We start from the raw sequence: 22,766 nt of genomic DNA on the forward strand, positions 1-22,766 counted from the left end.
TCAAAACCAGCTGAGTCATCTCTTTACACCCATTTCCTCCCAACCGGAGAAAGCTGGAAGCCGACGGTCAGAAGATGTTGTGGTTTTGCAATTTTTCCCTCAGCCCTCCTCCGCCCATGCAGCTCGCTGTGACACGCAACGGCGGTATGCGCGAAGCCTCTGACCTTCACCGGCACATGCACACTCAAACATACATGCAGCATTTCTGCAGAGAAACGGTTTCGCAATCATTTTTTAGAGAGGAAATGAAGATGAAGAAGTTCAGGAAATGTCTTCACTTGTGCACCATGTGACTTTTTTATGCTAAACAAATGTACAGAACTGAAAAAAAAAATCAGGAAACATGACACGAGTCAAGGAGGGACAAAGCGGATAAAATACAGGTAAAAACTCACATTACGTTACGGTTGTGAAATAAAAAAAGTCAATAATGTGTTTCTAAATGGATTAAAAGTGATGAAAACTCACTAACTGATGAAAAGACTCGGCTGTGGAACGGCCTGTCTGAGGTCGCGAGCGCCTCATCCACATCAGGTTTTAAGGAAAAAAGTTCAAATGTAGCTTTTTATAAGCATGCATTGCAATCAAAACCCAATTACTCTTCAACCGATTGCACTTGTATACTTGTTTCCCTAAAAAACAATAAAAATGTGATCACAAAAACTTTTTATCTTCACTTTTAGGTAAGTTTAATACTTCCTCGTTCTATTAGTTAGTTTTATTTTTGATTTTATTTCATTTCAGACGAGTCAAACTCAAAACATGATAATATATCATCTCTGTCTCTCACCACAGTATTGGAATATTTGGGGATGTATCATGTCGTGATGCCAACACAAACCCTTGACTATTACAATTATTATTTATTTTCTGTTTTCTATAAATAAAGTTGATTGATCAAGTCAAACTTTAGATTCTGAAGTCTTTGATGATAAGTCAAAGTCTCAAAATTTACTGTCAATTAAAATAGTTTTGAATCACAAATCAACCAAAATTTTCAACAACAAAAACATCACTGACTTTTGTCCAGTTTCTATCTTTTTACTCTGTGTAAAAGAACTTACAAGTAGTTTTTCATTGAGTGAGTTTCTTGTTGAGTCATTTGATCTTGAAAACATTATATTCTAGGGCGTATCTGACATTTTTTGACACATACTTTACGTTTATTTTGACAGGGTCATCTTAAAATGTGTATTTTCAGTCTTCTTTTAATTCTCCTAGAACTAAGGACATCCGTCCATCCGTCCGTCCATCTTTGGACTCTATCCCAGCTACTGTTGAGTGAAGGCGGGGTTCATCCTGCAGTCTGACACAGGACCACACAGTCACATTCACACTGCGGAACATTTCAGAATCACCAGTTAACCCATGAAGCTTGTTACTGAACTGTGAGAGGAAACCAGAGAAAAGCCAGACATGCATGAGGAGAACATGCAAACTCCACACAGGAAGATCCCAGCAGAGATTTGAACCAGCGCCTTCTCACTGTGAGATGAGAGTGTTAACCACTCCACCACCGTGAAAAGTTTCTACGTTTTGGATTTATTTTTACCCAGCAGCACTTGTGTGAACACACCTTTTTTAAGGAGAAAAAGTTTACGTCCTTTTGTTTCTTTTCTTTAATAAATATCTATACCTTTGGTCAGCTGTAGAACCAGAACACATAGATCTGCTGTCAACATCAGCAGGACGTTTAAGGCCTCACATAAGTCCACCTTAAGTAACAATACTGTATGTTCTTGAAAAGATGAAGTCTGAGTAAAATTGTTCCAATCCTCCAGTTTTTATTCTCCATTTTGACAAACTTTCACTTTCTTAACCAGTTTCTCGTCAGCTCGATTCCCCTCAGGCGTTTCTGTAACATTCTGTGCAGACAGCATTGTTTCAATACTTTAAAAACAGCAAGATTTGTAGCTTTAATTGGATGTTTGTCAAATGTGGTTTCTGCTGAGTAAATGGTCTGAATGTTTTCCCCTCCTCTGAATTTCATCACAGTTCTGCTCTCACTGCGTGATTGAACCGATGTGTTCGACATGACAGCAGCTTTCACAAGAGCTTAGCGGCTTCACCAACAGGAAAAAAATGTTCTTCATAAAATCAAAATGATAAATTACAAGATTAATATAAATACAAAATCTGTGTTTGGAACTAGAGGAATTTGACCTGGTAAGATTTATTGTGATGTCCTGGTCTTAAAGACTAAATGAAATCTGGATATTAGCTGTAAACACTCTACTTCCTCTGGTAGTTGGAATATGTCTTTTAAAAAAGATGAATGTTTTTTTATATTTAAAGCAGATTCATGCTGCTCCTATTACTTCCTATTTTAAGTGTTACAACATTCCAGCTATCCATAATTCTAGGCTACAATCATTCTGTAGACAAGAATTATTTTTTTAAGATAAATTTGTGCCGTAAAACTTTAAATAAAAGTTTCCAGTTTCACTAAATCAAGCAAATCAGTTTCCTGAAACAAGACGATTTCCAAAAAAAAAAAAGAAAAATATCCTATGAAGTAAAAATAAAGTTGTTTCGTGAGAGATATTTGTCACAAACAGGCAGACGGCTGGTTTCTTGTGCACAGCTAAAACTCCATGAAGAAAAATCAGGGGCGGGCAGGCAGAGGTCAGGCGCTGGTGTAATAATATCCGAGAGCAGGATAGATTTCTGTTGAGGACAGAGGGGCAAACAGAGACAAAGTCAGGCGAGAAGCAGGAACACGAGACAGGTTAAGTTACAACGCTCGGTATACAGGCAGAGTGGCACAAACAATACTTCGCACTGAGTGAGGCTCTGTGTGTTGCTTAAGTCTCATGTGGGTGATTGTCAGTGAGCGTCAGGTGAGCGGCATCCGCCTTCAGTGCTTCAGCTGCTTCCGAAATCGCTAAGAAGTTTTTCCTCCCATACTGTAAGAAAAAATTAAAATTCCCAAATATCGTTTGGATATCCCTAACACATGTGCTTTGGTTTTGTTAGTAAATATTATTTTTGAGCCCAATAAAGATTTTTGCCCCAATTCATTATTTTGATTTTATGACACCATCTTTTTTTCTTTTTTCTTTTGCTCAAACATACGACGGAGTATTAGGGCCACTTAAAAAAAACACAACTTTTTTATGACTTTAAATCTCGTAAAGTTACAAGAAAAAGTCATAACTGCCAAAATACAAGAATAAAGTCGTATATTTATGACTTTAATAGTCATAGGCTAAATTTATGAGTTTATTTCTTGTACATTTACGACTTTTAATCTTTGTAAATTTACGACATTAAAAGTCATAAATTTACCAGATTAAAAGTTTTTATATTACAAGAAAAAAAACTCATATTTCTTTTTTTGTGGCCCCAATCCTCTGTTTACTAGTAATAATAGGAATAAAAAGAAATAAAACATTTAATAAACATTTACGACTTTTAATCTCATAAATTTATGAAAAAAAAAAAACACGTAAATTTCTGAGATTAAAAGTCATAAATTTACCAGATATAAAGTCGTATTATTACAAGAAACAACTCTTAATGTTCTTTTTTTTTTTTTTTTTTTTGGTGGCCCTAATACTCCATCGTACAAATGCACCAAAAGAAATAAGAATTGTAAAAAACCATACGGTCCTTGGAGTCCTGAAAACAGTTGTTAGGAATTTGTGTTTTGCAGTTATGATGATCAGCAGAACCCGACTCTGACATATTCTTATAATCCAAACCAGAGGAATTCTGCATCAGCACCAGAGTCCGGTACTTCCCGATCCCCAGATGAACTCTCATTTTCTTTGGAGTTTAAACATCAAACATGTCTGAGTTTGTATCGTCTGACAGGAGCTGATCGAGGTTTGATGATCTGCTTTTGTGATTCAAACTCCTGATGAACACGTGCGACCGCATCGCCGAGTGTGGTCCTCCGACCCGAAGATCTGATGCTGCTCCTCCGGCCCGGCCACCCAGGAACTCAGGATATGAACCAACACCTTACAGTAAGGAATCGCCCCCCTCACAGATAAAAAGAGAAGAGGAATCGGCGATGAGCCTGGAAGGCTCCCAAAGGTCTGTCAGCGCTAACGGACAGGAAAGTCCAACAGCCGGAGCAACAGGAAGAGGAAGCTGTCCGGCATAACATCCTGGAGCTGGTTTGTGAGGCTGGATGTTTCCACGCTGTGTCACAGCTGGCACTGACATGGCAGAACTTTAAGTCGAGTTTGGCTTTTCACTACGTTTGAGACGGCCGAACCCTCATCCAGTCCAGAAATCACCTTGTTGGCGGAGCCCTCTTAAATCTCCTCTTTCAAGTCTCCCCGTCATATGGTGGTCAGAGGATCCAGACGCTCTGAGTCACTCCTGACGCTTTCTGTGGGAAACCCTGAGCGCGTTTGTGGCTCATAAACATTAGCAGCTCAGCCTGTGATGTAAAATAAACTAGCCGCCACAACATGTCGCTGCTACCGTGAATGACTCCATAAACAGCAGCCACACGGCCAGATGAAAGCCGCAGAGCCGCTCTGCATACACGCCACCGCCTCTTTGAAGGATAATCTGAGGGATCTGCTGTGTTTTAGGAGCTCAACTGGCCGTCTAGCAATCTAATCCAGCTGTAGGATGTGGGATTGGAGCAGAAAGCTGCTGTTATCTGCAGGTGAAGATGGCAAATAAAGATGCTCGACTCCAAAACAGCCGTTAGAAACCCTTTAGTGGGATCAGGAACTGTTCTGGCAACTTCAGATAAAACCTTGGAGTTTTCAAGGTTTTGAATGAGTCTCAGTGTCACTACATTTGAGTGAAATCATTCTATTGGTTCATAAGGTGTGCAAACTCCTCTTTCTGGAGTTTTTCTTTTATAAAGAAGTGTAAAGAACTTAGTAAAATTGAAGGAATAGTGCAAAACACTGACATCTGCAGGATAAAAAAGATACTCCAGCCTTAATAGTCCTCCCACATTCCTGCTTGTTTTCCAACAAACCCTTCTCTGCCTTGTCCTAATTGGCTGGATACTCCTGATCCGAGGGGAGCCTGGTTGCAGACAAGATGGCACGCAAACACATCTTTAAACACATCATTAGCCGGAAGCGGAAATTTCCCAACTGTTGCCAGAAGCTGAATTTGCGTATCTATACTAGAAGATTCCTAACCCGAACCTGAACCCTAACCCAAACACTTGGGAATGGAGGCCAGAAGATCCTTCAGATGTCTGTAAAAAGTGAGGATAGGAACGAAGGACCATAAATCTGCCTTACCGGGATCTTGATACCAGAAGACTATCAATTAGTGAGGTTAGGGTCAAAGTACTAAGAAGCTGGCAAATTGGGGAGTTGGACCCAGGAGATGCTATAGTTAGGACCCAAGGACCAAGAAAATCGCGCTCGGTCATTTCAGGTCCAGTAGATACAATGTAATCAGTTTGTTGACTGAGACCAGGATTCCAGACCAACCACAGAATATGGGCCTCAGGAATTTGCTCAGTAGTCTTCTCTTGAGGCCAAAGTCGGTCATGAACCAGTCCCGGAGCCCATCGAGATTTTGGGCTACCACCTGGACGAGAAAGCAGGTGACCCAGTTTGACTTGAATTGGCGTCAATCTCTGCGGTCGGTATGGTGGGCTTTGAACCCAAAAGCTCAGTCCTCTACATTGAAAAAAATCCAATTTACACCCAGTTGATCCTAAATCTAACCCAGTTCTTATCTTTTCTAGGGGAACTATGGTCGTACTTCTGTCTAGGACTTCCGACTAACGATGTCTGTGTCCAGATTCTCTTGCCTGATCCACGTAATTAGCCTGAGTAGGGCACGGACATATGAAAAACATGCCCCGCCCCTTTAAAAAGTCAAATCACGTATTCTTTGTTAAACAGTCAGAGAAATAGAGGTTTGTAGGAAGCTGCAGCTCTATCGAATGCTTGGAGTAATGCTACGTTCACGCTGGACATGTGACGCGCGTTGTTGAACATGCAACGTGCGTCACATGTCCAGTTTAGTGCGTTTAGCCCATGGTGTGGATACTGGAATGTACTACCTCATGCTAGCGCATGTCCACCCCCTACGGTTGGAAGAGACTTGTCATGTCATAGTGGTACAAACCTCATGTATCTTCCTGCAGGTTATTTATTTCACAGCTCTATTATGATTTATGAAAGACTTGGTGTCATAGAATTCCAGCCGGGCACAAACAGCAGTTATTCACCTCTCCTCTATGATTCAAAAATGGCGCTACCCATGCATTGCTACCAAACTGAAATCCCTTATTGGTCGAACTTCGACTTGGTTTAACTTTCAACCCGCGTTCAGTAGCCATGTGTTTTGTACGTAGTGTCTGAAAAAAATCTTGTAGGCTGTTAGAAATTAGAAGCTGGGTAAAATAAGATGCTCTGGGGATTTTGTCTTCTATTTTTATCTACTCCTCAGCTCTTTATCATTCATTTTTCATTTAGTTCTCTATGCCTCTGTTTGGTGCAGTGGAATTCATGTGTTGTCCCCTCTTTTCCACTCCTTCAGGAAGAGCGGTTGAGATTCGAGGTGGCTCGCCTGTGCTCCTGTTCTTGGCTGTGGACCTCACCTCTGGCTTGCCTCTCACCCCCAGTTCCATCTGGAAGAAGCCCATCTCCTACACTATTCAAACATGTGGTTTTACAGTTAGATAATCTAATTCTTCTTTAATAGTCCTGGTATATCACCTGTCCATCCTGGGAGAAGATCCCTCTTTCAGGTGGACATCCCTGAGGTTTCTTCTTTTTTTGCCCCACCAAAAGAGTTTTTCCTCACCAAAAAGGAGGGTGTAAGGGCAGAGATGCCCTGTTTAGTTTAGCAATCATGTATTGTTTACATTTTATTACTAATTTTATGTTTTTGGACCATCCAAAGATTGTTAGACTGCTTGGATCAGAGAGAGTATGTCCTCAACCCAGGTTTCTGTAAAACATGCAGTAATTAAGGATGATAGTGAAAAAAGATGGAAAGAATGGTCTATCATCAGCATAGAAATGGTGTGAGCGCATCCATGGAGCTAAGAGAAGCATTATAGACAGAAGGGGGCAGAAAGTAGAGCCCTGTGGAACGCCAGTAAGGCGGCAGTATTAGCTGGATTTACTCCTCTTGTACAGCAAAGCAGATGACAAATAATGAGCCTCTGAACAAAAGTTTGTATGATGCTTAAAAAGAATCAACATTTGAGAAAATAGATCATTCAGAATTTGCAGTTTCCAAAACATGCTATGAACCAGATAGGGCTGATTATTAACAACTAGCCTTGAGGTCATTCAGCCACTGAAACTGCTCTACCAGTATTACAGGAAGTTTACTAACTTCATTTCTGAGAGCTAGTTTTCCCTGAAATAGCAACTTTCCCTTTTAGTCATGCTGACTCTTTTCTTCCTGATCAAAGTTTTGAAACCTTTTTATACTTTGTGAGGAAAGTCCTGCTAACGTTTGGCGTTGATGAGAAAGAAAGGGACCAAAACTCCATTGAAATTTAGTCATTTTAATTAAAAGTTGGATCAGATCTGTACAGAGTATTCTGGGTCTCGTCGATGAAAAGACAAAGACCTGTAAAATGGATTCCACAAATATAGTTCCAGAGGCGTAGTGTGGCTTTAGGCCAATGTTTATCAGGACAGGAGACCCCCCCCCCATAGTCATTAATACCGTATTGGTCAGTCTCTGCCAACAAGATAAATTATAGGATCGTTTTTCAGTACAAAAGTACTGATTAGATCCTCAAAGCTTCCCCTAGTCTCAACCGTTCTGGAGCTCTCTGTGGGTTAATGTAACAATGCATTCATCAATTGGTTAATGACAAAATATAAAAGTGTAACATTATATAAACCTATTTAAAAAAACTTAACTTGGTATAAAAATGTATCAACTTTAAGTTCTTTTTAGTTTGATTTTCTGACATTGACTTCAATTTAGTCCCATTTCTGGATGAATCCAGTTTAACCAATAAAAACCAATGAGGAGTCTAAGACTCCATCAACTTCCAAATCCAATTCTTCCCGTTTAGGGACATGATGTTGCTGGAGCCTATCCACATACTGAGGGTCAAAGGTGGGTTAGAGTGCTGACCACTGCACTATTGTACAGCCCAGTATTAGAATGTGATATTTGCATGTTTTGTAGTCATGAAAAACATCTGATAGAAGCACAAATGTTGCATTAAATTGATGTTTGAACTTAATAAAGTTCAACTTTAAAAACAACGAAGTGCTGCACATCAACAAAGTCACCTTTAGATTCTGAATAAATGAGAACAAAACTTTATTGATCCTTTGAAGAGGAATTTAACTTGCTACCATTCAGTAGATCTATTGAATTCAGCAGATAAAAAAATAAATAACATTAAAAATACACCTAAAATTATGCAATGAAAGGATCAAAGCCGACTTTACAAAATATTGTAAAGACGTGAATGGAAAATGAAAAATAAATACCTTTATTTTTGTGTACCCACAAGAAAAAACAGACATGGCAGTTTGGAAAATGTTCTTGTTTATTTACTTATTTTAGTTTGTTTATTAGTTTAAATGAGAAACCTCCAAAATTCGGATTTATTCTCATGTAAAAAGTGTTGTTGTGACCGTTGCTCTCTGTCTTTGTTGTTGTCTTAAATCAAGTTAATTCAAAATACATTAAAAGTATTATGTACATGTTTTTACTGTTTGCCTGTATATTCTGTTTCTTTATTTTTAGTAAATTATGAGCTAAATTATTGGTAAATTCCAACCTGTGTTTAAATATCTTTTATTTTGAAAAAATGTTGAAAGTTTTGGATCTTTATGTTTCTGGTTCTAAACATCAGTATATTATATTTTTCGTTTGGAAAATCTAGAATTTGTGCACTTTTTAAGTGCTTAAACTAAAATTAGAAATCTTTAAGCTTTTACTCGGGTACTTTTTTTTACTCTTCAGTAAATTTTCGTATTTATTTTTGTTTTTAGGTGATTTAATTTCAAAATAAAGTTCCTTCTATTTCTGCTCCTGAAGTTTTAGCCGGTCTGAACTCTTATTTTTGAAGGTGAGGTCTGGTGGAAAGTTTTGTCGCCCTTGTTTTTCTTCAGGGCACTTGAACCCACGGGGGCGATGAAGAGCATCATGGGTGGCCCCGGCCTAAAAATACGCTGGAGCTGTTCCCACATAAAGCATGCGAGAACCTTTTCACCTCCAACATTTACGTCTGGGCTCCGGGTCTGGTTCACATCTTCCACTGTCTGCTCCGTCCGTCTGACGTCCTTTTTCTCGGAGGCGCTCAGGCACGGCCCTGTTTGCTTGAATCCCTCATTTCCTGTTTGGGGTGTGTGCCCCCGTCCCTTGTTCTCGTGCCCAGCACACATCAAACGCTTGTGATGCTCAAAATGAGAGAAGGAGCCCGAAAGGAGGACACGGGGAGCGCTCACGAGACCCGGGAGGGAACGATGGCAAAGGCAGATGTGAATGAGCAAGTGTTGTGTCTACTGGGACTCGGGTCCAGCATGTTGGGAAAGGAAAGAGCTCAGATAGCAGCAGGAAATCAAAGGAAAATGGAAATGCGGAGTGGCTAATTGTCATGTCCACAGACCAAATAAGGGAAGATTTAAGCCAGTTTTTTTCTCCGCTTATCTAATGGAGGAGGAATGTGGGTTGATTACACTCCGACTTGTTTTTTATTTATTCTAATTATTTGTTTAGTCAGTCATTTTCTAAATGCTTCTCTAACAAGGCTACGGTGCCAGTGGATGGGGAGGGGGTGGTTAGAGCTGCCTCCCATCATCTGCTCCACATTTCCACCATAAAGAGATGATTCAGCCGGGTGGGCTGTGTGTGGGCCTCCTCCCAGGTAAAGTCCTGCTCCCAGAGCCTAATGCAATTATTCCCACTGGATCAGGCAGAGCTCTCTTCTCAGTCGCCCCCCTGAAGCAGACAGGATTTATGGGGAGTGCAGCGCCCCTGAAAACATGTTTGACAAACCAAATCCAAGAAAATTTGAGAACATTAACCCTTTAACACCTGAGGCGTCTCCGGTGAGGCTTAAACACAAAATCTTCAACATACTGTAACTTTTCAACCGTTAGCACAATATTTCCAGCAGATTCTGATTCAGAATCTACTGGAGTTATCGTGTTAAAGGTTGAAAAGTTACAGTAAATCAAAGAACATAAACACTGGAGCTCCAGTGCTAAAGGATTACTGAAAAAAAAAGTTTTTCATTCACGGAGCCCCTGAAGGGAAAACAAAGTAAATGCAAAAAATTGAATAAAACAAAATATCATTTTTTTTCTAGTTACTAACTGGTACACGCCAGATGTTAACAGATAACACTAGATAGTATCTTCTGCGCACCAGATAGTAATTTGTGCATACCCAATAATAACTGGAAAACATTTTTTTCCCCTAAAAATTGAAGTAAAAGAACATTTTTTGCTGGGTTACCAACTGGTGCGCACCAGATGGCAACTTCTGTGCAAAAAATAGTAACTAGTGCGTACCAGATCATAACAGATAGCACCAGATAATAACTGGTGCACACCAGATAGCAACTGGTGCACACCAAATCATAACAGATAGCATTAGATAGTAACTTGTGCATACCAGATAGTAACTTGTGTGCACCAGATAATAACTGAAAAACTTTTTTTTCTAAAAATTTAAGTAAAAAAACATTTTTGGGGAGGTTACAAACTGGTGCGCACCAGATCATAACAGATAGTACCAGATAGAACTGGTTCCCTACAACCTGTTCCTAATATCATATTCTTAGAAAAAATAAGCATAAACATTTTCTACCCAAGGGCTCACAGTGTGGTCTCAAACCTTAATATTTTGTGTATCCCGTACAGGTTTGCCCATTTCTCACCCACGGACAGATTGTAATTACCCATAAGGTTATTGGGGCCAAGGCTAAATTTGTTGTTTCTATGGTAACCAATCCCGCCAATCAGGAGGGACCTTGTTGGAAGGCCACACCCCTACCACTTAAAAGCAAGCCACACAAAATCTGTCAATCAAACGTTTTGAACGTTGGACTTGGAGGCCAGCAGGCTCCACCTACTCTTATTGAGGGATCTGATTGGCCAGTTTATAACTCAAATGACTGTTTATTTCTCTATAGACGTCTATGGGATTTTAGCTTCTTGGAGCCAGCGGGTACTTCCTGTTTGGAATGCCAAGGGGGAGGAGTCACTCGGTGCAGTTCTCATATACAGTCAATGGTGTGAACAAGCATTGGGTCCCATTTCTGGGGTAGTTACTTTACCATGTATTATCAGTCATGACTCCAGCTCAGAGAGGACACTCCACCACTGGACCATCGAGATGTCTTTATGACGCGCTGAAGAACAGAATCATCTTCTCATCCATGTTGATGAGGAGGATGGCCGTCCAGGCTGCCAGCTCCTCTGGGAGGAGACGGAGGCATTTCCAGGACAGCCGGGAGATAAGATCTCTCCAGGGTGTCCGGGGTCTGCCTCATTGCATCTGCCTGTTGGCCACGCCCATAATGCCTCACCAGGGAGGCGTCCGGGTGGCGTTCTCACCAGAGGACCCCCCCCAGCTGGTTCCACCAAGCTCATTTGATGACTGACCATTGGATTTAACCCTTTGACACCGGTGTTTACGTTCTTTGATTTACTGTAATTTTTTTAATAACACGATCAATGTTATTCCAGTAGATTCTGAAGGAGAAAAGCGGCTCATCGAGCAGAATCTACTGGAATAACATTGATCATGCTAACAATTAAAAAGTTACATATTTTGTGTTCGTTAAAGGGTTAATGGAGTCTTCTCTGTGACTCCCTGTGACTGTAGACAGAGTTTTAGTGTGTAAAGGTAGAGCAGGTGAGTATCATGTTTCTTTTTCCACTTACGAGGAGTTTCCAGCTGAAGCGAACAGGCGTGGCATCACGTTGGGATGCTGACTGACGGCTGAACTGATCAACAGGAGGTTTCACTGGAGGCCGTGGAGACTCTCTAATGCTTTGCAATCATTAACCTTCATGACTCAGAGATAAACGCAGAGAAAAGCCGGCTTATTGTGGATGCAAATGTCTCAACAGCTCCAGAGACGAGCCTCTATAAGTCTTCGGCCCTGCCTGCTAGAAAAACATGTGTTTCAAATCAGCTCGACCCCCCACAGATCCCTTAAGTCGAGCGCTCATTAGTGAAATATTGCGACAGAGTGCAACAGGAGAGTTCTTGGTTTGCAGAAAACAGGCCTGTCGAGGCCGAACTTGTTGTAATACAAGATAATAAATGGTAGGAAGGTCTGGAGCGGGCCGGTGTAACCGTATCCTCCTTCGCTGGCCGGCAGCCCGGAATGCCACTCACATCCCCGACCTTCATCCGTCTCCTGCTGCGGTTCCTCTCCAGCAGGACCATGGAGCCAAAATTATTTGAAACTCAAATAAAAAAAATTTAAGAAAATATTGGTGTTCAGCCAAAAAAACTGTGAAATGTCCAAAACTTTTTGAAATTTTAAAATAAACGCAACTAGAAAGTTCCATTACTTGCGATAAAGTCTTAAAGCTTTTTGCGAAAAGTAGTTGCTGAAGATGCTGAAGCCTTTTGTTTGGAAATGGTGACGCAATTGACTTTAAGTGCTGAAGGGATTTGCTGAAAATGCAAAACCTATTTGCAAAATGGCAAATGTGGTAAAAGACTGGGAATTTTGTTAAACAATTATGAAAGAGCATTGAAGTTGACCTAAATTTCTGAAAAATGTGTAGTAAAATTGCTTAAAAATCACTAACACATGATAATTTTGCAAAAATATTTAGTGTGTAGCTAAAAAGACAGCTAAACTAACGATTAGCCCAAAAATATTAAATGCCAAATTAGCAAAAAAAAAGTTACCTTAAGTTGCTTAAAAACTAGCTAAACACCAAAATACCCTAAAATTCCTCAGTAAACCAAATTAGTCAAAGACGTTAACTCAGAATTAGCCTATAAAGATATCAGTAGATAACAAATTAGCCAAAACGTAAGCATGTGGCTAAAATGTTAGCTAAACAACAAATTAGCATTAAAAAAGTCCCCTAGGAGATGCCAAATTAGCCAAACAGCTACAACAACACGTTGCTTAAATACTAGCTAAACTCAAAAATAGCCTAAAAGTCCTCAGTAAACTAAATTAGTCAAAAACGTTAGCCTGTTGCTAAAATAGAAGCTAAACTTTGAATTAGCCAATAAAGATCTCAGTAGATACCTGCCAAAAACATTAGCATGTTGCTAAAATATTAGCTAAAGACCAAACTAGAATAAAAAGAGAAGATTAAATCTTACATTAGACTTTATAAAGAATAGTTTAAAACATGGACCATAAAGCAACCATAGTTTCCTTCAACTAACTTCTCCCATTCTGTCCCCGCCCCAGTTTTCTTTTTAACTCCTCCCCTTCTGTTGCAGAAGCTCCTGAAGCATTTTTCTGCCCTCCTTCATTTGCCTTCAGTTCCATTAAGGAGAATAAGAGAGAAAACTCAGTAGATGCCAAATTAGCCCAAAAGCTAACACATTGCTTAAATACTAGCTATACTCCAAAATATCCTAAAATTCACCAGTAAAAATTAGTCAAAAACATTAGCCTGTAGCAAACATATAAGCTAATTTCTAAATTAGCCTAAAAAATCCCAGTAGATAGTGCTAACGAATTAGCTAAAAACATTAGCAAGTTGCTAAAATATTTGTTAAACTCTAAATTGAGTTAAAAAAAAACTTCAATAGAGACCAAATTAACCAAAAGAGCTAGCTCACTGCTTAAATACTAGCTAAACCACAAAATAGCCTAAAACTCTCAATTCTTTTTAGTTTAGCCAATATCTTAGCAACAAGCTGACTTTTTTTTCTTAATAATTTGGCATTTACCGAAAGATTGTTCGGTTATTTTGGGGTTGAGCTATCTTTTTAGGCCAAATGGCATCTACAAGGGTTTTAGGGTTAATTTGGAGATTAGCTAATATCTAAACACTACATGGTTTTGCAAAATTGGCCTGTATTGAGGATTTTTAAGCAAACTTACTACCATTTTTTCAGAAATGTAGGTAAACTTCAGCAGTCTTTCATAGTTCTTTAACAAAATTTCAAGTGTTTTTGCAAATTTAGCATTTTGCAAATAGTTTTCGCTCTTTCAGCAAACCCTTAAGCAGTTAATTGCTTCAGCATTTTCAGTGACCAGATTCTTCAAAAAGCATTCACACTACATTATCGTAGGTAATGAAACTTTTCTTGTTAAATTTATTCTAGAACAGCAAAAAGTTTTGGACATTTTACCTTTTTTTGGTCAAACACCAATATTTTCTTCACTTTGTTTTATTTGAGTTTCAAATAATATTGGCCCCAATTGAGCTCCATACAGGACCCCTACACAGCGTAGGTTCTGTCTGCCCCTCACTCGCTCCTCTCCGGCTCTCCCAGCCCGTCTCGTCGTGTTTTCGGCCCACCTCCTCCTACGCTGCTCTAGTAAAACCGTCCCAGATTTAGATGTGGCTCATGGTTGATTTTAGCAAGGGAAAGTGAGGTGAATACGGCGGGGTCACGGTGAGTCACCTCACTGCTGGCCTGCTGGTGGTGAGTCACCACATTGCACTCGACTGGACTGCATCCTCTGTGTCACACTCTGACTTCTACATCTCCAAACTGTTTCTGAACTTTGTGGAAAAGTTTGGCTTTGTGTGAACAGCCGGTTCCAGGTCTGACCAAAGGCTCCATCGCTGGGGAGCACAGAGGTGAGCCTGCTGAGGCCTTGAAGGCATCTGGAAGACGAAAAGAAACCCTCCCCCCCGAAGGCTGGTGCAACCCAAAACCAGGGTTTTTATTAAACAGAAGTCAATCAAGCGGGTTCGGATTTCAACGTAGTGGTGTAAATCCCCTCCGCATAAAGGGCGTTTGTGTTTAGCTGTGCTGCTACTCCCACACAGCCTCACATGAGCGCAGCTCGCTCTTATCAGCTGCGCCGTGGGGGCAGTCCAGACCGTTTCCATTTCCACGGGCATTTCCAAAGGCAGCAGCCTCATAAATAAGATGAAATCTACACTTACAGTCATCTTCGCCGAAGCGTCTGTTTAGTTTTTGGGCCCAGTCTATCAGGAAAGGTGATAACGTGTTTAATGTTGGGTAATAGTAAGGCGTGGAGTCAAAACTGTCAGCAATAAATTCATTTTGGGAGTTTTGTTTTGGCCTTATTATTCATTTTAAATGAAAAATGAAGGGGAAAATGTTAACTCCTCAATCCTTGAACTTTATTTTGAAATAGTTTAAACTCAGGGAAAAGTAGAAGTCATGATGGAGAAGCTGAAACTGAAAAAAAATTTGTGAAAAAAGTCTCATTAGAGTGAAATATGTGCACCTATTTTAAATATATACTAATATCAAACCCAGCAAACAAAACCGAGCCAACTTAGGCTCATGATGTATAGATAAAAAACAAGATAAAATATTTTTCTTGTTCTTTCAGGCTACTTCTCTACATATTTAAATAATAGCCTCTAAAAAGAATGCACAGATTCAATAATTCATCATGGACACTCATTTAATTTGCATGTAAGTGTGTGAGAAACTGCCAGAAGTTTAAAAAGCTGCTAAAAAGGCACCTGATAGTATGATTATCTCTTACTAAGATTGATCCACTCTTTCAGTACACAAATAAAATCTTCAAGCTAACAAATTTAAGAATAGATAAAACCATTTATATCATCTTCAAACAAACTATTTCTTAAAAAGGGCCCGAATTACTTTTGAAATCAAGTTCTTGCTCTGGAATGTATATTAAAAAAACACACTAATGAGGATTAAATTGAATTTAAATAAAAAGGCAGACATTATATGGTTATATAATCGCTGTATCATCAACAACCATGTAATGATTATAAATAAAACTGCGCAAAATACCAGCTAACTCCAGATATGTTCAGATTTAGGGAGAAATCTTCCTATGATAGTGATTTGTTAATGGTAAATGCTGCCCTCTGCTGGTCAAAAACCAAAATTAACAAAACAAACGAAAAAAAATAACAAAATTTGTAAAGATGACTAACTTTAAGGAATTATTTCAAATTTATATTAAAAACATAAATTCAAATAGAATTTTCAGTCATACTTTATTTAGCTAAAAACGCGTTTTTTTCCTTTTTTAGTTAAGGTTTTTTTTAATTAAAATATATATCTTACATTATCAGATTTTGGGTTTTTGTTGTCTGTTTTTATTTTTTATCGATAAATAAAATGTAAAATAACATTTCACGTTAAGAAATCTGACTTGATGACGCACTTGCCGGAAGTCGTCACAGAAGAGAAAATGGCGGAAGCGGCTAATGAAGCGGAGCTACTCAAGGAGAAGGCGAATAAGTACTTTAAAGGTAATTTGTGTCGCTTGTCATGACCGCGGTGCTTTTCAGCGTCTCTAAAACTAAAGCCGCGTGGTAACCGAAAGCATTGGCGGAGCGTTTCCGTCGCAGAACTCGCAGCTGGAGCCGGTCTCTCCCATTACGCAAAGCCAGCATGCTAACGGCTAACTCCATTCATTCGGAGTGAAGCGGTAGCTAGCAGCTAAAGCCGCTAGCGTCGATGTCAAAGCATGCTGTCACGCGTGTTCCTTAAAACGCAGTGGGGTCGGTCGCTTAAATCGAGTCAGACGTGATCCTTTTTGAGAGTTTGAAAGCGCGTTTTTCTGAAGTTCCTAGCTTAAAAACCCTTAAACACGTGTTAGCATTGTTTTGAATCAAGCTACTAGAATTTTCTGCAAGCTAACAGAGGAAGTCAACTTCTGAGCAGCGTTTATGCTTCTCGCTGTTTTGACATTTTATGTCTCAACATGTGGACACGACACACGAAAGTCCTGAAGTTTTAGTTTGTTTTTGTCTCCAAGCTTTTATTTTTTTTTCCCCTTTAGCACAAATGGGCAACAAAAACTTACTGTCGCTGTTATTTTACTTGATTAGATTCGTAAATAATAAGAGAAATATACAAGTTAATTTTCTCTTTGTGTACGTTTTTATTAAGATTTTTTTATCGGGTGTTCCCTTAAAAGTGTTGACAATTGTCAGCAGATAATTGCATTAAAATGCATAAATAAGCACCAGCACATATTAACATTTTTGTCAACGACTTTTGTCAATAAAGTTTTGCTTGGACTGCAGCAGTGATTTAGGATGTCAGAGACAAACAAGCAACTACTGTCTGTGAAGCTGCAGGGATTCTATGAGTTCAAAGTTTTTTACACTCTGTTGTTTTGTTAAAATGCTTTAAATCAGGGAATGTTTTTTTCCCTCCAATTTAACTTTATATTTTAGTATCTAGAAATATTTAGCAACAACAAAATTGATTCCACTAATTTAAGACTACAGATCATATATATATATATATATATATATATAATCGTTTCCACTCATTTAAAATTTGACTCTTAATAAAGTAATTATCTGGAAAGTTTCATCCTGTTTTTACTAAAATGTTATTTTAATGTAATGCTGCTTTTGTTTTAGTAGAGTTTGACATCCTTTCAGATTAAATTATTAATATTTGACACTATTGATCTAAAAACTGAATTTCAATCAAAAATTCTCTGTAGTTTAAAACTACATTTTGATAGCACTTTTTCTTTTTCCAAAAATATCATTGTCTTCTGCCTAAAGTTGCCAGGGTTCATGTTTAAAACAACAAATATAAAGCTTTTAGTTTTTAAATAATACAATATTTAAGGAAAACTATTTAATGAAAAAAAAAACTTTAATAAAATTGAACTAATGAGTTATTATTGTTAAAAAAAATGGGGTTAGATCATTTTAATGATTTAACTTCAATAATCAGAGATATTTTTAATATTGTTATTTTTCTGCGCATGTAAAATGTATTGTGGACAGAATATGATGTTTTTTTTTAACAAAAAAACACAGGCTTTATGATTTATCCAGAACTATATTTTCCTAAAATGAGGTGTCATTTGTCATGTTTTATTATTTGCCTGAGGATTTTGATGCAAAACAGTAAGTTTCCAGCTCTACACTGTAATAGGTGATACAAGCTGAGTACGTTTTAATGGTTTTCATCAAAAAAACAGCTCTTATTTTGAAATCCTTCTGCAAAAATGACATTCCTTCTGTTTTCGCAGACTTATATTTATTTTAATGTTGATGCATTTAGTGTTTGTTGTTGTGATCTGTATTCATAAAGTCACTATTGATGCTCGTTCTTCAGAATTGTAGCTGAAAACTGATTATTAAGATGTTTTTAATTCATTTATGATTAAATGTAATAAAATCCTAATGAAATATGAAATATTTGAGCATTAAAACAGTGGAATCATCAAAGTTGAGTTAAGTTTGGCTTCTTTTCGGTTGAACTGCTGGAGGTTGTGAACGTGTGGGCGTGTTTTTATTTTATTTTTAGGTTTGTGGTTTTGGGGCTTTACAGGCTAATTTTATTTCCTGCAAACACAGCGAACATCCTGTTTGAGGCGGCTTCTCTTTTACGTTTTTGTCTGAACCTCCGTGAGTGGTGGTCGTTGGCCTTTAGCGTGGGAAGATAACGAGAATTCCGGGATGTGGGACGAGGGGGGAGAGCGGGACTTTATGTAAACGTCATTATTATGCACCAAAAAAATGATGAGTGAATCACATAAAAAAAACTATAGATGGATGGAAATTATTTATAAAAAATAACTTCTAAATGCAGTCTGGCTGTGGTTAAAAGGAATAAAATACAAAATAAAAAGAAACAAGACGTTAGAGCAGATAAAAAATATTGGGATTCAAAGGCTGAGAACATTTCACAAGTTTTCTCCTCAGATATTTGGATCTGGATGCCGTCAGTAAGAAGTTTTCTTTTTTCATCATTAAAGATCCATCCATCTATCAGTCATTATCAGCTCAAATATCAATATTTTAATTTTTTTGAAATAAAACAAGATTTCCTGATTCTGCTCCTTTAAAAAAAACGACCATCTTTGGAGGATCTTCTGCTTTATTAACAGTTAAACTCAAAACATTGATGTTCGTTCTGGATGAATATTTTATTTGAGGATTTCTGTGTTTTCCAGAGAAAGATTATGAAAATGCGATCAAGTTCTACTCGGAGGCTTTGGACCTCAACCCATCCAACGCCATCTACTACAGCAACCGCAGCCTGGCGTACCTGCGCACGGAGTGCTATGGCTACGCCCTGGCGGACGCCACCAAGGCGCTGGAGGTGGACAAGAACTACATCAAAGGCTATTACCGCCGCGCCACCTCCAACATGGCTCTGGGGAAGTTCAAAGCTGCTCTGAAGGACTACGAGACGGTGAGTGGAGCTGCTAACGGGTGGATGGTCCGCCGTGATCAGGACCCTCGTCTTATTAAAATGGTCAACATTAAATCAAGTGGGAAAGAATTATTTGAGGATTAAGATTCAATAAAACAACGTTTTTGTTTTGTGAAAATTCCTTAAATGCAAAAGTAGTTTTGTTTTTTTTCATTAAACATAATTTTTTGTGTGATTTTTACAATGTTTTGTGTGGGTGATAATAAAGTTGGAAATTTTGAAAAAGAAAAAGATCAAAATATAGAAGAAAATAATCATAAATCTGTGATTTCAAAAGTAGAATTTTTACACAAAAAAGTCACACTTTCTATTGAAATAAACTGGTCATTTCATGAAAATAAAGCTGTACATTTACCAAAAAATGAAATCAGAAGCAGTGAGATTCTGTGACTTCTCTGAATTATCTTCTTCATAAACCAGACGGCGGTAACGTTCAACCGTCTGTGTTAAAACATTTTGAACTTTTTCCTTTTCGAAGCATAAATGTCTGATTTTATTCTCGTAAATCGTTAATTTTATTTTTCATAATTTTTACCACTGTTTTCTTACAAATGTACAACTTTGTTCTTGTAAAACTTTAACTTTTTTCTCACAATTTAAGAATTTATTTTCATATATATATTTTTTAAAAACACAACTTTCTTCTCATAAAATGTACTTTTTGAAGCCTAAATTTGCAGGTTTATTCTCCTAAATTGTTGAATTTTGTTGTCAATTTTAGTTGTTCAACTTTATTCTTGTACATTTTGCCTTTATCTCATAATGATGACTCTTTTTATGGATTTATTTTTCTTTTTTTGTGATGACTCTTATTTTACTTCATTTGTTATGAATTTGTCGGTTCGAGTTTTTAACTTAGTGGTTTGAGCAGCGGCTGAAAGAAGTCTGCACACCTGTTTAAGAAATGTCTGAACCTGCGTTAAAAGGGTCACTTTCACCAAATGAAACAAAGAGTTTTTTTTTCATCTCTACAGCCCGAATGACCTTCAGAGTTCAGACCTGCACTGGTCAGCAGCTTGGAGGGTGGATGAGGGGTTACTGCTCTAGAATGATGCTACATTTCTTTAGTTTGTGTTCACACTTCAAACGTCATCCATGAACGCCTCTCCCAAAATCAGAGGGACTCACTCACAAGCTCAGGATTTGATCCAGTTCACTTCAGTGTTGATTCATTTACTTTAGCATTTCAAAACTCATTATGGGGACATTAAGAGGGTAAACATCTGTATTTAATCGGATTCATCTCTTTTTTCACTTAATGATATAAAAAGAACCAAATTTAAAACCAAAAAATCTATAAACTACATAATGAACAATAAGGTGTTACAACATCCCATAAACGACATGGAAAAGGAGAAAATAAAAAGGATCTCATCTTAACTGAACTTCCACAAGTGCGGATCTATTTTTGCTTGATCTAAACATTTTATTTATTCTGTGCTTTTTGTTAACATTTTATTAAATCTTTTATTATTGCTATTTTATCTCACTCTTGTTTTTATTATGTCCATAATCTGTTTTTATCTTGGTTTTATTTGTACTGTGTTGTTGTTATGTAATTATCTGTTTTACTGTGTTCTGAGTCAGACTGCAGGTTCACATGGATGATCTTCCAGACATGAATTTCTGTCTGTTCAGATTAATAAAGTATCTTCTATTCTTAGTCTCACAAATGATTCTATTGACTCTGGAATGCTGTGAATCCTCACATTCCCTTTAAATCGTTTTTAAACAGCTGTCTGTGTTCGTCTGCGGCTCGGACCCTCAAGCTCTTCAGGCAGAACTTCACCTGCGTCTACAACAAACGAGCAAAAACTCTCAAACTGATGGAAACGCGCTTCATCAGAACCATGTTTCCTCTCTGCCTTCAGGTCGTCAGAGTCCGACCGAACGACAAAGACGCCAAGATGAAGTACCAGGAGTGCAACAAGATCGTGAAGCAGAAAGCCTTCGAGAGAGCCATCGCCAGCGACGAGACGAAGAAGTCTGTGGTGGACTCTCTGGACATCGAGAGCATGAGTACATTTAACGTTCCTCAACGCTCCTGAACGTGCGGAAGATTCCGGAGTGACGCTGAGTTTGTGTTGCAGCCATCGAGGACGACTACGCCGGCCCCAAACTGGAAGACGGGAAGGTGACGGTCGGCTTCATGACGGACATGATGGAGTGGTTCAAAGAGCAGAAGAAGCTGCACAGGAAGTGTGCGTATCAGGTAGGAGCGACGGCCCCATCAAGCCCCGCCCTCTCAGCGGTCCTTCACGGTTTCAGTCTCTCTCCTCTCCTTCAGATTCTGGTGCAAGTTAAAGACGTTCTGTCAAAGTTACCCAGTCTGGTGGAAGTGACCCTGAAAGAGGTGAGCAGGAGCTCTCGTCTGGACCGGTCCAGGTCACCAGAGTTCTGACGTGTTCTTTCTCCCTCGTAGACAGATCAGTTAACTATTTGTGGGGACACGCACGGGCAGTTCTACGACCTCCTCAACATTTTCAAGCTGAACGGTTTACCGTCAGACGCCAACCCTTACGTATCCTTCCCTCGCCGCGCTCAGCCGCTCACAGTCATCCGTTTCCTGCGTGGTTTTTCTTTGACCGCGGCTTCCAGCTGTTCAACGGGGACTTTGTGGACCGCGGCTCCTTCTCCCTGGAGGTCATCCTCACTCTGTTTGGCTTCAAGCTGCTCTACCCCGACAACTTCCACTTACTGAGAGGTGTGTGGCGGCGTGAGCGCCTTCGAACGTCTCTGTCTTCCGCGAGCTAACCCTGAAACGTTTGGCGTTCAGGAAACCACGAGACGGACAACATGAACCAGATGTACGGCTTCGAGGGCGAGGTCAAAGCCAAGTACACGGCGCAGATGTTCCAGCTGTTCAGCGAGGTCTTCCAGTGGCTTCCTCTCGCTCAGTGCATCAACAGCAAAGTGCTGGTGAGTATTTTTAAACTTTATTGAACAAAATGAAAATATACAACATGACAAACAATGATACAAATGATGTACACTACAGAAACAATGTTAAATAGCCCGGAGAGTCGATGAATTAAATATTTGAGAAACATTACAGATTTTAATAGTTTTGAGAGCCTTTTTGATGGTGGAATATGATATTGATTTATATAATAATTTCCATCTTCAATGAATTGTGGGAAGTATAGAGTTTTATTATTAAATTTACATGTATTTATGTAGAATCTTGCCAGTAATGAATGCATTTATTATTTTTAGAAAGTCCTGGTAAGTTCCTAGCGACGCGTCTTCCTGCATCAGCATTCAGGGTTAACCCTTTAACACCTGAGCCTCTAAATGTCCGCCTTCACTTCTTCTCATTTTGACCATGAAAGGGTCAGAGAATGACCCACTAAAGTATGCTTTTGCCCCTCCTTCCAGAAGACATTGAATTTCCAGTATCTATCATCATTTAGCAATTTATTCTATTTCATAATAGTTCTGTAACGATTTAAATTGTAATAAAACACAAAATCGAAATGTGATTTTTAGAGTTTTTAGTGAGAAAAGGGGTGTAAATGAACATA

At 38.8% G+C, this 22,766-nt stretch overlaps 1 protein-coding gene across 1 annotated transcript in view; it reads left to right on the forward strand.

Annotated features, from left to right (window-relative positions):
• The first annotated feature begins 16,187 nt into the window (after nt 1-16,187).
• The window catches only part of ppp5c (protein phosphatase 5, catalytic subunit), a 14,114-nt gene continuing 7,535 nt past the window's right edge, over nt 16,188-22,766 (forward strand). Inside the window, exons 1-8 of the mRNA XM_024277658.2 lie at nt 16,188-16,301; nt 18,980-19,221; nt 21,114-21,261; nt 21,333-21,454; nt 21,530-21,595; nt 21,665-21,763; nt 21,841-21,946; nt 22,019-22,161. Of these exons, the coding sequence (XP_024133426.2) occupies nt 16,205-16,301; nt 18,980-19,221; nt 21,114-21,261; nt 21,333-21,454; nt 21,530-21,595; nt 21,665-21,763; nt 21,841-21,946; nt 22,019-22,161 (1,023 nt within the window). The 5' untranslated portion in view covers nt 16,188-16,204. The remainder of the gene's footprint in view (nt 16,302-18,979; nt 19,222-21,113; nt 21,262-21,332; nt 21,455-21,529; nt 21,596-21,664; nt 21,764-21,840; nt 21,947-22,018; nt 22,162-22,766) is intronic.

This window comes from Oryzias melastigma, linkage group LG13, assembly GCF_002922805.2.
Source record: "Oryzias melastigma strain HK-1 linkage group LG13, ASM292280v2, whole genome shotgun sequence".
Classification (NCBI taxonomy): Eukaryota; Metazoa; Chordata; class Actinopteri; order Beloniformes; family Adrianichthyidae; genus Oryzias; species Oryzias melastigma.